General features: G+C 38.4%; 3 protein-coding genes across 3 annotated transcripts; all 3 read left to right on the top strand.

The window, feature by feature from the left end:
* The first annotated feature begins 611 nt into the window (after positions 1 to 611).
* Positions 612 to 14,469, top strand: LOC149036876 (uncharacterized). The gene is made up of 4 exons (XM_089188637.1): positions 612 to 768; positions 2,416 to 2,677; positions 3,237 to 3,322; positions 13,507 to 14,469. Exons 1-4 carry the CDS (start codon positions 612 to 614, stop codon positions 13,692 to 13,694), a joined length of 693 nt encoding a protein of 230 aa, XP_089044763.1. The 3' UTR covers positions 13,695 to 14,469.
* On the top strand, positions 7,753 to 11,308 carry LOC149036878 (uncharacterized). Its single transcript, XM_089189932.1, has 5 exons — positions 7,753 to 8,059; positions 8,255 to 8,404; positions 9,302 to 9,445; positions 9,936 to 10,227; positions 10,792 to 11,308. The coding sequence occupies exons 1-5, from the start codon at positions 7,753 to 7,755 to the stop codon at positions 11,306 to 11,308; spliced, it is 1,410 nt and encodes a 469-aa protein (XP_089046058.1).
* On the top strand, positions 11,539 to 13,462 carry LOC149036877 (uncharacterized). Its single transcript, XM_089189931.1, has 3 exons — positions 11,539 to 12,174; positions 12,667 to 12,752; positions 13,266 to 13,462. Exons 1-3 carry the CDS (start codon positions 11,885 to 11,887, stop codon positions 13,460 to 13,462), a joined length of 573 nt encoding a protein of 190 aa, XP_089046057.1. The 5' UTR covers positions 11,539 to 11,884.
* Positions 14,470 to 15,279: the final 810 nt, after the last annotated feature.

Here is a 15,279-nt window from a genome sequence, read left to right as displayed (position 1 = left end):
TTTTGTCCCCAATCTTACGCCATAACAGAAATAGCTTTTGAAGACCTGTAAACTCCGAGCGCTTCGGAGTAAGTGATATTTTTAGTGAATCTTCGGATTGTTTTCAAGTTCAAGGATTGTAAATTACAATTTTATGAAAAACGAAGGTTGTTCTCTTATTTCAATATGAAACCTCGCACGCCTGCCAGTCGCTGGCGCCGCTTGTTGAAACTGTAACGAAAAAAAAACAAACTCTTTTAAGATTATCATTGGCTTCTTTTTCACTCCACCACTATTCTTGGCAACAAAGGTCGCCATTCCGTTTGTTTATTACTCGCCAAAAAATATCAAATGCACTCAAAAGCTCGAAAAAAAATCGCAAAAAATGTTTACAGGAATCTTAAATCTTAAAAAAAATTAAATCTTTAAAAACGATTGCTGAAAACAAGCGATGTCGCAAAGAGTGTGGCCAGAAACTTCCCAATTTTAATGTAACAGTTGTACTTGTTTTCCATTTCTTAGCAACTGTTGCAAGTCTTGATAGAGGCAATGGAGAACCTGAAAATCCAGATGACTATGACTTTGAGCTTATCTTCAGAAAAACTCAACATACGAGCTATGTGAAACACGATATGAATGCGAATGACAACTGGGTTTCACACTTTACAGTCTGTGCCTGGATACACGCACCAGATTTACAACAGAGCCAAGAGATGACTGTGATAAGTATTTTGAACGAGAAGAATGGCGGCAGCCAAAACGTTGTGAGATTGAGAATCGACGGACAAGGCAACATTTTTTTTTCATTTGGAAGTGGCAGGTAAGGAGTTTTTGTGAGCCACAATTATCAGAGAGGAATCATTTACCTTGTCGTTATCAATTTATCTAGGCGCGTTTTTTTTTGTTGCCAAATTAGAACAGACTTTTCCTGACGATCCTGTTAGCTTGTCATTTTTTGTTTCAAAAGCCGGTTTTAAGACAAGTATATCAACACTCAATCGTCCTTTCGTAACAAAATGAAAAAATTAAAATTAAAATTTAAAAATGTTTACGTTTAAGTTAATTAGTGCGCGTTTAAAACGAAGGAAAAAAATGTTAGTTTATGACTGTCAATAAACCAAAAACTGGTAGGAAATGAAATTACTGACGCGCGATTTTGCCTCTTTAGCAACTTTGAAGTGAATAATACTTGCTGTCTGCCTGTGTGGTATATACCAAAATAAATAGAGCTACATAAGTTCAGTTATATAATCAATACTGTGGGGGATAAAGAGATTACCTTTTAGTAGATACTTGCGTTTTTTTTTTTGAAGGACCTCCCTTTCCAACGTATTCGCTACCAGTTCTCCGAAGGATGAAATGGTCTTCCTCTGTGTTCGCATCCAACCTGAACAGTCACCTAAAATGGAAGCGATCGTAAATGCAGATTTCGATTAAAAAAAAACTAGCGAACTAGTTAAGTACGAAAGCGTTCAGTGGACTCAAGTAATCATCGGACAAAATCAAGACAGTGACGGAACTATTACAAACGACACCCCATTCTATGGAAGGATTTCGAACTTAAACATCTGGTTTAATCTCGCTGATGCCCATATTACACATTGGTACAAAGGTCAGAAATATACCACACCTCACATCCTTAAATGGCCACAACTTGGTTCTTCCGAGAGATTTGGAGACGTTCATTTTGTAAAGGTCACTTCTGCTGAAAGAAGTAAGTTTAATGGACTTGATACTCTGCCTTATTATCCAAATGCACTAAGCAGAGTACGAATAACGCGTGAATCGAGTACAAATATCCTGCGATATTGCACAGTTGGTTATTTTATACAGAAAAAAACCTCTTAAATCGGTCGACTGCGCGCACTACGCTTCTCTATCTGCCTCGCTTTTCCTACTCTTAAAGAAATGCGCTTGAGATTAATTAAGCAGTTGGATCATAAATATCTTACTAGTGTAGACTCATTGTTTGTAGTTTGACTCACCCTCCGAGCTCGTCAAAATACGGCACAACTCGTAAAAATACTCAGTGATACTACACACCAAAATGTCTAACATGATATATTTATTGTGCTTAATGCAAAGTTAAATTTATCTAGAAAAGTTGGTGGGAAGGGATGGAGGGTTGGAAAGTGCTCAAGGATACCCGACCTTCTGTCGTTTACCAATAACCATAGGGCAAGCTATATTTGAAGCACAAAGCAGAGGAAATTGCCCATCGCTAACTATTAGAAAAGATTTGGAGGTCTGACAAGGCTTGAAGGAGAGGGGAGGGTTTCGGAACCCCCTGACCTTCGCCCTCCCCCAGATTTCCCCTTGTCAACACTTAAATGATGGCTATAAGCCTCCCAAAAACTGTTTTTAATTATTAAACTATGTAGAGCTATCGGGTGTATACCTCAATTACAGTAGGTGTATTTATATTTTTCTATTTAGAATGGCGTAACGTTTTGGATGGTGAGGTGGTTGTAAATAATACTGTTAATGTTGTTGCAAATAAAACTGTTGAAAGTGGATCTGGAGTTGTTATCGAAGTTGAGCGTCAGTCACCACTAGTCTTTTGTAGTAATACAACCGATTCGGCCACAGTTGACGGCGTGTTGATATCTGTATCTGGAAGCTGGAAACGAATCAAGTACAAGCAGACGTTCATGGAAACTCAGAAATGTTTTGCAGTTTTTGGGAGCGTTCCTGATTGGTGAGATATTTTCTTCATCTCTCATATTTCTCTTGTAAGTATGGTCCATTTGGAAAGTCGCGGAAAGGGGAGGGTGAGGATACTTTGGGATTCATTAATTCTTAACCTTGGGGAAGACTTTGAAAGGTCAGTGCGCCAACTTTCTTTCTATGTTAGGAACTCGCTGTGCATACAATTGTTTCGCGAATTAATTTTTCCATTCCCCAACCCCTCCTCGAACTATTTTTTCTTATATTGAGTGAGGAAACATCTGTGTATTTCATGAACTTGCAGTTTTAAAAAAAATTACTGGGTTTTCTGGCTGTCAACCTCGTTTATTTGGAACGGCTTCAGTTCACGGGTTTTAAAGCCCTGAGAAAAAGCAATTACAACATTATCTGGAGAAAAGCAAAAATAACGTGCCATAGAGGACTCAATTTACGTTTTTGGCGTCAAATGCAGGAAAACAAGGGCATATCAGGCTGTATCGTTACTTAACAAAAACAGTGACTTTTTTATTTCCGCCAAAAGAAGTAATTTGACAAATAACAATCTTTGGTTAATTCTTTCATCACTACAGGGCCTCTGGTATATTCAATCCCGGTGTTTTGGAATTCGACCTTGATTTGGATGAACTTTGGAAAGAAGAATATCTTGGCCCAAATGGTAATAAACGCATCTAATAAACCTTGTAAGGGATTTAAAGTTAACTGGTAACGTCACTTAAGGAGGTGTGCCTTACAGGCCTTAAATAATTAGCTATAGTAAGTTTTTTCCTTCAATTGTCAGACTTAAATTATGAAACTGTTCAAAAGTGACGATGGAACTTCACCGAGTGATATGCAATATGAAACTATTTAAAGCCCTCCCTCTTCCCCTCGTTAAGGAAAGGAATACAGCAGAGTTATAGCACTGATAAATTTATAAACTTAAGTGTAGTTTGCATTTGGCGAATGCTTCACTTGTAGTTATATTATTTGACGACTCTTGTGTCCGCACCTCACTCGACGTTACCTTTGCTCCAAAGTCTCACCATTGCATCAATATGTTTGGGACAAAAATAGATCATTGTGGTGTGATCTGTAAGACTGTACTAATATACGCAGGAAAAACATCTGTGTTGAGTTCAGATATTGATTATAACAATAAGCATGCTGATGATTAAATATTGTAATACTACATTAGATTTGTCTCCCTGTTCTTTTCAAGGTAATCATTTCGATGGTGTGAATGCTTTGTGCGGTGATGAACACTTTTGGATGGTAAATCAACAAAATACACCTGTAGCCGGAGTCAGTCTAAGACGAGAGAGCGGCGCGTCAGATGCTGGGATATCCACCTTTGGCAAGTGTGGGATGTTCAAGTTCAAAATTTCTGATATTCGTGTTCTGGAATAAAAATTCTGTATCAAGTCCTGGCTAATCCAAGTTGTTATTGGCGACACAAGTAGCAGTCCTCTCCCCAGCTGGTGCTTGTGATGTCATGACAGAAATGTCACGTGGCATCCCAAACAAAGGCTTCGAAAGAGAAGAAACACGTTGCTGCCTTTAGGGCCTTTGACTGGCTAGGACTTGAGCCCGTGATCAATTGATAAGTTTGTGAATTTAAATCACCTTTTAAGCACATCAGCACCATGACTGTAAATTGCACTGGAAGCAGAGCTGAAAATGACTTCACATTGAAATAATTAGACTTCTCGCTATTTTATAGACAATGATAGTCGAATGAACACAAACTGTTGAGGGAAGACGATCAAGATCTTACATTTAGCTTGTTTTCACTCGTTCTAAGGCCGTTTTTTTCATATCTAATTATAAGAATTGACACAACAAACAGCCTGTGGCTAAAAGTAGTCATGGGTCAACTTTACTTTAGAGGCGAAAAGGGGAATTAATGAATACGATGCTCGGTGTTCTGTAATATTTTAAACAAGGTTTATAGTATGCAGTTTTAAAAATTTTTAGTTAATTTTATTTAAACTCGTAAATTGAAATTCTACCAAGGAAGGAGTTACTGGGAACTAGTTTAGCCTTCGCACTAATTTTAGGTAAGTTCTTTGTGGAGTTTTACCAAAGAAAATGCTCAAATAAAATTACTTCGCAATGAAATCCCACCTCGTTGTCGTATGGTCAGAAGAGACACGTTTCAAATGTTGGTACACCACATGGTGAGTCAGTATGAACTGTTGGTATGGCTCTTAGGGCGAAGGATATTCCATTGAATGAATTTCCTTGTGCTTTAAAAACCGAACAAAAGATAAATCACAAAACAAACATAAGTACAGCGAAAGAGACTGGCGCCGTCTTGAATGCTTCTTGTTTGCACAACATATTCTATTCGTGATTATCGGTTTAATTCCTTGGTAACTGCTCAAGAATTTGGCGTGAGATTTTGTCAGACCAGTCACACAGCAAATCAAAATAGAAAAATACCGTTCCAGATTAGTCTCGACACTGGAATGAAAAATTCTCCACTGAGCTAGAATCCGTTGGAAATTAAGTGCGTTGAACCGCTTTCGGGGAGTTGTTTCGCTCGCTTATTCGCTTATCCGCTTATTCAATTGAACCGAGACCAATACCCCATTCACACCAAGGCTTAAATATGTTTTAAAGCTGTTTTGTTAAGCAGGATCGAAAGTTTTTTTCATAGAAGCTGCTTAAACCGATGTTTGTCGACCTCAATTTTTGCACATTGAAAATGCAAGTTCGAACCAGCTTTGCAATAGGAAAGTTTTCCTCGCCAATAGATATAATACATGATGAAGGAAAACAAACATTACAAAGCGAATAAAATTGTTTTAATTGAAACCTCTGAACTCCTAGGGTGCAAAGGAAGATGATCGAATAAGATTCCCCGCTTCACCAGTGCAGGTGCTCCTGTAGCAAGGTATTTTATGAGCTCATACTTGTTATGCAATGGAAGAACACCTGTTCGAGATCAATAAAATACATATTTCTATTTCGATTAAAACATCAGACCAATTCGTCCAGTTGCAGATATATGTAGGTTATATGTTATCAACTACAATTAAGTGGGCTATTGCTTTCGTTTTGGAAATCTAGCCAGCAGAGGGTGGCGTTGTTGCAAAGGGTAACTGCAGAGGACAAACATAAGAATAAACTGGAAAAGAAAGCTTATTTTGGTCACTACAGCAACGTTTGATTTAATTAGGCACTCCTCGTCTTCAAATGAAAAATGAAACAATTCACGAAAGTTTCCAAACAAATTTATGATGTCTGGTGAAGTAGATGTCTTCTTCACCAAGAAAACGAAGTGAAGCTCTGAGGTCGTTAGAAAACAAAATTACTCTCTGATAGCTTTAGCTTAGTAATAGATAGTCTCGGGTTTCGAGTACTTTCTGCAAGTATCAACATTGTAAATAATTTAGGAGGTTACTTGCCTCATTGGAAGTAAAGGAAATTACCTAACAAATAGAACCTGCAGAGACAGTTTACCTACATACAGTGTCTACACTGAGAAAGACTCGACACCTTTCAGGGGGTTGCCGTTGAAATAAACCCGAGGTCTATTGCTAACGATTTCTGAACTGGCGTTTATGCCGGCGAGAGGTTAAAGGTATGTAGATGCAAAAATTTCTGGCTTTTCAATGAGAATGCGAGTAGTATTCTAGTTTTTTTTTTAATTAAAACCGATTGGGCCGAAATTTAGAAAGGAGGAAAAAAATGGGATTTTTGTTCTGTTTGCCTGATAACTAGAACTGCCCTTTGTCAACCAAGTATGAAACGGCTGCACTTTAGCTACGCTTCGAGTTGGCTAAAAACGCTATGAAGAACTGAAATCACTTATCTGTCTTCTTAGAAGGCGTGGAAAATGTTGGCAGAAAAATTCAGCTCAAATAGCTTCGGATTAACGATAAGTCTCATAATTCTGTTGTACTTGATGATCTAAACCTAAGATGAATCTCCCTTAGTTTAGCAGGATTTTTAGAATGTGCATGAGCGTCGTCCTTTATACAAAGGGTGAATCACTTGTTTTTGGCCAGACTTATTTTTACTTCATTAAAAGGTGACATAGACTAGAGGGGTTTCAACTTGCTATTCAAGCCTGTTCTCCTCGATTGTTTTGGCTAGATCTCGTCATAAAAGACCAAGAAACACTCCAAAAAGACAGGATTGATTCCGGTATCGTTCGACTAGAAATCTTTTAGATTCCCTTCATGTGTTTGTTGCTAAAATAAACTGAAAATAAAAATTAATCCAAACACCTCAAGCTAACCACAAAAAAACTATAACAAGATTCCCTCTCCTTTTACCGAGAAAGAGAGGAAAGATATATCTGACAATAGTGACCAATACTTTTCTAATCTATGGGTGACAAAGAGTTCGTTCTTTGTTTGGGTTGATGCTAAAGGTATTCAAATGTAAAAGGCATAATCACTTCTTGATTGATATTTGCTTCTCTGAGTGGAGGGACCTTTGAAATATTTGTGGAGTCCTGTTCTCGATTTGAAAAAAATTAAATAGTGGTTGATAGCGTCTTTCTTTATGTATAATTTATTAATGTTTTTGACGACTGCATTAACTTGAAAAATATAATAGTGACAGCTAAACCTTTACAATAGCCATCAATTTCCTCATATGACGAAACTGTGTTTTTAATGACGCACAGTGTTTTAATTTAGCTTAATTGATATTGAGCAACTCTTCATACAGTCATGTCGTCAACAACAAACAAGAACGTGTGTAAGACTGACGAGAGCAGCTGCCTCTTTCTCTCGTATGCGTGCTACCATTCGCTGTTGTGTGTGTGTTTCTTAGCAGTTATGAGCGTTAATCTTCGCTTTTGTGCGTGTGACTTTTTGAGCTTGTGTACGTGATCTTTCACATATTTGAGCACGACTTTTTCTGGCGCACGCGTGCATGACTTTTCACTCTTGTGTGGGCGACTTTGTGCTCTTGTTTGCGTGACTCTTCGCTCTCTAATAAGTGACTTTTCGAGCTTGTGTGCGTGACCTTTCACATATTTGTGCGCGACTTTTTCTGGCGCGTGCGCAAGCTTTCGCTTATGCTTGTCAGACTGATTTATCCCTGCTACGAGTTTAACGGAGAAATATTCAATTTAAGCACACAGATAACATGCTGTGGACATATCTTCTTTTACATATTTTGGCTTCTTTCACCCCCTTTGTGACGGCTGGTGCTCAATGCAAGACAGAAGTCAGTATTCCTGGTATGGCTCTCGATGGTTTCGTCTTCAAAGTAATATCCGTAACAGCCCCACGTCAATGTGATATCCGTTGCGAAAGAGAAATCAAATGTCAAAGTTTTAACTACGTCATAGGGGAGAAAGTCTGCGAATTGAATAACCGCACCAAGGAGGCGAGGCCCCTAAATTTCCGCGCTGACGCTACACGGTTTTATATGCGACGTTTTGTCGGCAGAGGTATGTGATCAGCTTAATTAAGCTGCTGGTTGAAAATCATTGGGTGCCTTGATCTTTCCCCGATCAGTACCGCTGTATCGTAGATTGGTAAAAAAGACGCTGAAAAAGAGGTCGGACTTTTCTATGCCAAAAACTCGACGCTGAGCAAACCACAGCAACGAAATTTCTTCTCAAAGATACCCCTTAATCTTTCAGTTCCCTTGGGTTCCGTACCTGAATTACCAGCGATATCTTGCCAGGAAATAGAGGCGAGTGAAGGAAAATACAACATCAGCAACAAGCACTGGTTGGATAGCAGTTTCACGGGACAGGCAGAGTTGGTTGATTGTAGTGACACAGTGAAAGGTGAGTTTTAGGTTCTTTTGCCCTTGTATTACTCTCCACTGTTTTTACTTCATATTTTATATTTTATACATTCAAGTCTAAGAGAAAATTAATGGACCACCAGCGAGCCTTTGCTTTCTCTTGATTGTAACGATGCCTTTCTTTTATTCCATAATGCTCCATAACTCTTATTGTTTGGTTTGTGACGTCACAGTGACAATTCAGATGATGATGTTGATAACGAGGACGATGACGATAAGAAAACAATGGCGAAAATTGCGATCAGAAAACAAACGAACACACAAAAATGTACAATGAATCACATTAATTTATCAATTTATCAAATTCCATGATGCTTAATAGTAATTCGTGATACGATTTAGCAACAAATACGCCAATTCACAAGGAGCATTTATAACGATAGCCAGTAATATTACTTTCAAATGTCAGTGAGCTGAAAACTCCTGTGGCATGAGATGTTCGCAGACTGTGACATGTAAGTATAAAACCTGCTCTTAAAGGCGCGGCCAAATGCACGCAACATTTCAACATCTTGCAATAATGTTGGATCGCGTTGTAAGATGTTATAAAGGAGCAAAATGTTGCTACACCATATTTTCATATTTTCTCTTCACTTTTTCCATTCCAAAGATATCCCAAGAACTCAACCTGTCATTCCTTATGATGCCATTACCATGATCAAATGCCGCGTATTCCCTACCAAATTAAGAAAAGCCAATAAAATGTCAATAATGTGCAGTTTTTAAAGTCTCCAATTTCCAACACAAACCTCTTGTCAATATTAGCTTGCGGCGCAGTTGTTTCCTGGAGGTCTGGGGCCCAATGGACCAAACAAATAACGTGCATGACCTGTAGAAGTTTTTATCACTTTCAGTACACTTTTTTTTAATTCATTAGATTGTGATGCTAATCCTTGTAAAAACGGTGGAACGTGTATAGAAGTACCCAGTACAAAAACCTACAAATGCAACTGTACGGATGCATTCACCGGCAAAAACTGTTCAGAATCAACAACCGTCGCACAGAGTACGGACGCATCCCGTGAGTATAGTAAACTTAATTTTTTTCTCTTCACTTTTTCCATTGCCAAGATATCCCACGAACTCAACCTGTCATTCCTTATGATGCCATTACAATGGCCAAAGGCCGCTTATTCCCTAACAAAATAAGAAAAGCCAATAAAATGTCAATAATGTGCAGTTTTAAAACATTTAATGTCTAACACAAACCTCTTATCAATATTAGTTTGCAGTGCAGTTGTTTCCTTATGAGAGCGAGGTCTGGGGCCAAATGGACCAAATAAATAACGTGCACGCAATATGTGGTGAGGGGGCAGCGGAGGAGGGGAAGAAACAAAACCTACTAAGGAATACGAAGAGACCAATTTACGATTTATTTTACTGAAATATCGTTAAATCTCAGCTCAATTAAATCTTAAAAAACGATGGCTGAAAAAAGCGAAGTAGCAAAGAGTGTGGTCATAAACTTCCCAATTTTAATGTAACAGTTGTACTTGTTTTCTATTTCGTAGCAACTGTTGCAAGTCTTGATAGAGGCAATGGACAACCTCAAAATGGCAATGACTATGACTTTGAGCTTATATTCAGAAAAACTCAAAATACGAGCTATGTGAAACACGATATGAATTACAAGTGGGTTTCACACTTTACAGTCTGTGCCTGGATACACACACCAGATTTACAACAGAGCCAAGAGATGACTGTGATAAGTATTTTGAACGAGAAGAATGGCGGCAGCCACAACGTTGTGAAATTGAGAATCGACGGAGAAGGCAACATCTCTTTTTCATTTGGAAGTGACAGGTAAGGAGTTTTTGTAATCCACAATTATCAGAGAAGAATCATTCACCTTGTCGTTATCAATTTCTATAAGCGCTTTTTCTGTCGTTAAAATAGAGAAGACTTTTCCTGCCGATCCTGTTAGCTTGGCATTTTTTGGTTTCAAAGGCTGATTTTAAGACAAGTATATCAACATTCAGTCGTCCTGTTTATTTTAATGTTTATTTTTAAGTTAAGTAGTATGGGTTTAAAGCGAAGGAAAAAATAATGTAACCTTTGGTAAGATTGTTGCAATGTTAGTTCACAACTACTCACTGACACTGACGTAAATAATTGTTTTAGTATATACCACACAGAAACCAAAAATACTATCTCATTTCTGTCAACAAACCAAAAAATGAGCGGCAGTTAAATTTTTGACGCGCTATTTTGTCTCTTTGGCCACTTGGAGGTGAGTAGTACTTCCTAATCACTTCCGAACCAGCCAATCGGCGCACGCGAAAGAGCTACATAAACTCAGTTATATTCAGTACTATAGGGGATAAAAAGATTACCTATAAGTACATACATGCGTTTTTGTTTTTGAAGGACCTCCCTTTCCAACGTATTCGCTACCAGTTCTCCGAAGGATGAAATGGTCTTCCTCTGTGTTCGTATCCAACCTGACCAGTCACCTAAAATGGAAGCGATTGTAAATGCAAATTTCGGTTCAAAAAAGACCAGCGACGGAGTTAAGTACGAAAACGTTCAGTGGACTCAAGTAATCGTCGGACAAAATCAGGGCAATGACGGTACTATTACAAACGACACCCCATTCTATGGAAGGATTTCGAACTTAAACATCTGGTTAAACTCTCTCACTGATGCCCAAATTACAAATTGGTACAACGAAGTCCAGAAAAATTACATACCTAACATTCTTAAATGGCCAGAACTTGGTTCTTCTTTCAGGATTGGAGACGTTCATTTTGTAAAGGTCACTTCTGCAGGGAGACGTAAGTTTAATGGACTTGATACTCTGCCTTATTATCCAACTGCATTAAGTAAAGTACGAATAACGTGCGAGTCGAGTACAAATATCCTGAGATATTGTACAAGTGGTTAAGCCTGTTTAACCGGTCGGCTACGCGCACTACGCTTCTCTACCTGCCTCGCTTTTCCTACTCTTAAAGAAATGCGCTTGAAATTATTAAAGCAGTTGGATCATAAATATCTTATTAGAGTAGACTCATTGTTTGTAGTTTGACTCGCCCTCCGTGCTCGTCAAAATACGGCACAAGTCGTAAAAATACTCAGCGATACCACACACCAAAATGTCTAATATGATATATCTGTTGTACTAAATGCAAAGTTAAATTTATCTCGAAAAAGTGGGTGGGAAGGGATGGAGAGTAGGAAAGTGCTTAAGGACACCTGACTTTCTGTCGTTTACCAGGACTTACCAATAACCCTAGGGCAAGCTCTATTTGAAGCGCAAAGCGAAGCAAACTGCTCATCTCTAATCATTAGAAAGGATTTGAAGGTCTGACAAGGCTTGAAGGAGAGGCGAGAGTTTCGGAGCCCTCTGACCTCCCCCCCCTAGACTCGCCCTTGTCAACACGTAAACGCTGGCTATAAACCTACCAAAAACTGTATTTTTAATTATTACACTAAGTCGAGCTATCGGGTCTATACTTTAGTTATGGTGGGTGATTCTTTATTTTTCTGTTTAGAGTGGCGTGACGTTTTGGATAGTGAGGTGGATGTACAAACAACAAATAATGTTTCGGCGACGAAATCTTTTGAAAGTGGATCTGGAGTAGTTATCGAAGTTGAGCGTCAGTCACCAGTCTCTTGTAGTAATGCAACTGATTCGGCCACAGTTGACGGCGTGTTGATATCTGTAGATGGAAGCTGGAAACGAATCAAATACAAGCAGACTTTCATGGAAACTCAGAAATGTTTTGCAATTTTTGGGAGCGTTCCTGATTGGTGAGATATTTACTTATCTCTCATATTTCTTTTGTGAGTATGGTCCATCTGGAAATTCGCGAGAAGGGGAGGGTGGGGATACTTTGGGATTCATTAATTCTAAACCTTACAAAAGCCCTTGAAAGGTCAGAGCACCAAATTATTGTGTCTTATAGTGTGTGAGGAAACATCTCTGTCATTTATGAATTTGCGAACAGCAGTTTTGGAAAAGCACTGGGTGTTCTGTCTGTCAACCTCGTTTATTTCGAACGCTTCAATTCGGGGTTTTAAAGCCCTGAGAAAAAGCAATCATAATATTATCTGGAGAAAGACCAAAATAACGCGCTATAGAGGACTCAATTTACGTATTTGGCGTCAAATACAGGAAAACAAGTGTATCAAAACTTGTATCAAGCTGTATCGTTATTTAAACAAAGCAGTGACTTTTTTATTTCGGCCAAAGGAACTTTTTGGATAAGTAACAATCCATGGTTAATTCTTTCATCACTACAGGGCCGCTAGTATATTCACTCCCGGTGTTTCGGAATTCGACCTTGATTTGGATGAACTTTGGAAAGAAGGATATCTTGGCCCAAATGGTAATAAACGTATCTAAAAAGTCTTGTAAGGGATTCAAAGTTAACTGGCAACGTCACTTAAGGAAGTGTGCCTCATGGGCCTAAAATAATTTTCTTTAGTAAGTTTCTTCCTTTAATTGTCAGATTTAAATTACGAAAGTGTTCAAAAGTGACGATGGAACTTCACCATGTGATATAATATATAGATTTAGGCAAGCCTAAAAGCGAAGCTCGCATTTTTTTTTCCCGCACGTCTCTTCAACAAAACTAGAAGACAGATTATATTATGGATGCTATAGGGTTAAATTTTAAAGTATATGGTTACTAACAGTATATATGCTATTAATGGTTATCAAAAGTCTATACACAATTTTTGGGGGTCTCCATAAAAAAAGCTTGCAGCAAGAAAATATGAAACTATTTAAAGCCCTCTCTCCTTTCCTCGTTAAGGAAAGGAATACAGCAGAGTTATGGCGCTGATAAATTTATGAATTTAAGGATATAGGTTGCATTTGGCGAATGCTTCATTTGTAGTAACATTATTTAACGACTCTTGTGTCCGCACCACACTTGGCGTCTCCTTGGATCCAAAGTCTCACCGTTACATCGATTTGTTTGGGACAAAAATAGATCAGTGTGGTGTGATCTGTAAGACTGTGCTAATATACACAGGAAAAACATCTGCGTTAAGTTCAGCTATTGATGATAACAATAAGCATGCCGATGATTAAACACTGTAATATTACATTAGATTTGTCTCCCTGATCTTTTCAAGGTAATCATTTCGATGGCGTGAATGCTTTGTGCGGTGATGAACACTTTTGGATGGTAAATCAACAAAATACACCTGTAGCCGGAGTCAGTCTGAGACGAGAGAGCGGCGCGTCAAATGCTGGGATATCCACCTTTGGCAAGTGTGGGATGTTCAAGTTCAAAATTTCTGAAATTCGTGTTCTGGAATAAAAAATTCTGTATCAAGTCCTGGCTAATCCAAGTTGTTATTGGCGACACAAGTGGCAGTCCTCTCCCCAGCTGGTGCTTGTGATGTCATGACAGAAATGTCACGTGGCATCCCAAACAAAGGCTTCGAAAGAGAAGAAACACGTTGCTGCCTTTAGGGCCTTTGACTGGCTAGGACTTGAGCCCGTGATCAATTGATAAGTTTGTGCAGTTAAATCACTTTTTAAGCACATCAGCACTATGACTGTGAATTGCACTGGAAGCAGAGCTGAAAATCACTTCACGTTGAAATAATTAGACTTCTCGCTATTTTATAGACAATGATAGTCGAATGAACACAAACTGTTGAGGGAAGACGATCAAGATCTCACATTTAGCTTGTTTTCACTCGTTCTAAGGCCGTTTTTTTCACATCTAATTATAAGAATTGACACAACAAACAGCCTGTGGCTAAAAGTAGTCATGTTCTCACTTCACTTTAGAGGCGAAAACGGGAATATATGGATAAGTTGCTGGGTGTCGTACTACCGTTGTAATATTTTGAACAAGGTTTATGGTATGTAATGTTAAAGGTTTGTAGTTCATTAATTCCAAAAAATTTTGTTTAAACTCGTGTCGAAATTATACTAGGGAAGGAGGTACTGGGAACTAGTTTAGACTTCGCACTTATTATAGATAACTTGTCTGAGGATTTTTACCAAAGAAAATGCTGAAATAAAATTACTTCGCACTGAAAACCCACTTAGTTGTCGTATGGTCAGAAGTTTTCAAATGTTGGTTCGCCACCTGGTGAGTCAGTATGAAGTGTTAGTGTGACTCTTGGGGCGCGGGGTATTCCAATAAATGAAGTTACTTATGTGTTAAAAAGCAAACAGAGGATAATCAGAAAACAAACATAAGTGAATCAGAAGACTTGTTATCATTGTTTGGAACGAAAGGGACTGGTGCCAGGTTTTTTAATATATCACTCGAAGTACAAGTACTAGGTGCCAACGCCATCTTTAATGTTGCTTGTTTCCACAATATATTCTATTCGTGATTATAGTTTTAATTCCTTGGTAACTGCTTGAGAATGTGGTGTGAGATTTTGCCAGGCCAGTCATATAGTAACTCAAAATAGAGAAATACCGGATTACAGATTACTCTCGACACTCAAAAGAAAAATTCTCCACTGAGTTAGAATCCGCGGGAAACTAAGCGCCTGGAACCGCTTCGGGGCGTTGTTTCGCCTGCTTATTCGCTTATCCGCTAATTTGATTGAACCGAGACCAATACAAGGCTTAAACATGTTTTGAAGCTGCTTTGTTAAACAAGATCGAAAATTTTTTTTTTACATAGAAGCTACTTAAACCGATGTTTGTCGACTTCAGTTGTTGCACATAAAAAAAAATTAAGTTATGGAAAATAGAGCTCTTCAATTCTCTGTTTATGATTTTCATTTAGTAAAACCCGGTTTAACCAAGCGTAGTTTGCTGGTGTGAATGAGATACAAGAGAGTCACGAATAGGGAAATATACCTTCTTTATGTTTTTCGAGGAAAACGAAACAGTTTACACACACACACACGCACAGGGAACAGCAAAGAACA

The sequence above is a fragment of the Pocillopora damicornis genome, chromosome 12, assembly GCF_964200805.1.
Source record: "Pocillopora damicornis chromosome 12, jaPocDami1.2, whole genome shotgun sequence".
In the NCBI taxonomy this organism is placed as follows: domain Eukaryota; kingdom Metazoa; phylum Cnidaria; class Anthozoa; order Scleractinia; family Pocilloporidae; genus Pocillopora; species Pocillopora damicornis.
Note: the sequence above shows the minus strand (reverse complement) of the source record. Positions and strands in the feature narration are given on the sequence as shown.